Source organism: Nicotiana attenuata, unplaced genomic scaffold (genome assembly GCF_001879085.1).
Source record: "Nicotiana attenuata strain UT unplaced genomic scaffold, NIATTr2, whole genome shotgun sequence".
NCBI classification, from domain to species: domain Eukaryota; kingdom Viridiplantae; phylum Streptophyta; class Magnoliopsida; order Solanales; family Solanaceae; genus Nicotiana; species Nicotiana attenuata.
This window is the reverse complement of record NW_017703825.1, coordinates 1-968: the sequence shown is the minus strand read 5'-3', so window position 1 is coordinate 968 and position 968 is coordinate 1. Positions and strand designations below refer to the sequence as shown.

The 968-nt window shown below is 44.0% G+C and overlaps 1 protein-coding gene across 1 annotated transcript; it reads left to right on the top strand.

Annotated features, from left to right (window-relative positions):
* Positions 1-218: 218 nt before the first annotated feature.
* Positions 219-686, top strand: LOC109222811 (uncharacterized mitochondrial protein AtMg00810-like). The gene has a single exon (XM_019387122.1). The coding sequence runs from the start codon at positions 219-221 to the stop codon at positions 684-686; it is 468 nt and encodes a 155-aa protein (XP_019242667.1).
* The last annotated feature ends 282 nt before the right edge of the window (positions 687-968 follow it).

The window sequence follows — 968 nt, the reverse complement described above, 5'->3', positions numbered from 1 at the left end:
CTGGCTGTATCGTCCTTTTGCTTTATGTTGACGACATCATCTTAACTGGTGACAACGGATCTCTTCTCACTCAATTTATTCACCGTCTCAGTAAATATTTTGCCATGAAGGACTTGGGTTATCTCAATGACTTCCTTGGCATTGAAGCTCAGCGTGACTCCTCTGGCCTTCTTCTGTCACAAACCAAATATGCTTTAGATTGATTCCGCCGGACCAACATGCTTGGTTGCAAACCTTGTGCTACACAAATTGCTTCCGGTTCTAAACTTTCAGCTTTGGATGGTACACCTCCCTCTGATCCTCAGGCCTATCGGAGTACTGTTGGTGCTCTCCAATATATCACTCTCACTCGACCGGACCTCCGCTATGCTGTTAATCATGCCTGCCAGTTTATGGCCAATCCCATCACTGTTCATGATCAGTGTCTTAAACGCATTTTAAGGTATTTGAAAGGCACTCTCCATTATATTATGGTCTTAGATTTCCTCATCGCCCTATCTCAACACTTTTTTTTGTTACTCTTATGCGGGGCTGGTTGTCCAACAATTCGTCGCTCAACCACTGGATTCTGCATTTACTTTGGTGACAATCTAATTTCTTGGGGCTCTAAAAAGAAACCAACAGTTGCCCGCGCTAGTGCAGAAGCTGAATACAAAGCGTTAGCTATCACTGCTTCTGAAATTTGATGGCTCTCCTACTTGCTAAAGGATTTACATGTGTCAATTCCTCACCCATTCCTTCTCTTTTGTGACAACTCTTCATACTCTGCTTCCACCTTATTCCTTTCAAGGTTGCACCTTGTCGTAAGTTCTCGCCGTCTCCATTGCGTGCTTCTTCAGTATCTCCTCAGGAAGCAGCAAGAGGACGCGGCAAACTAGAAGATTAAGATGGCACCGCAACTAGCCTAGCTTTTACTTTCTTTCAAATCAGAATGTTCTCCTGCTCGAAGAATGTGTTCCTACCACAAT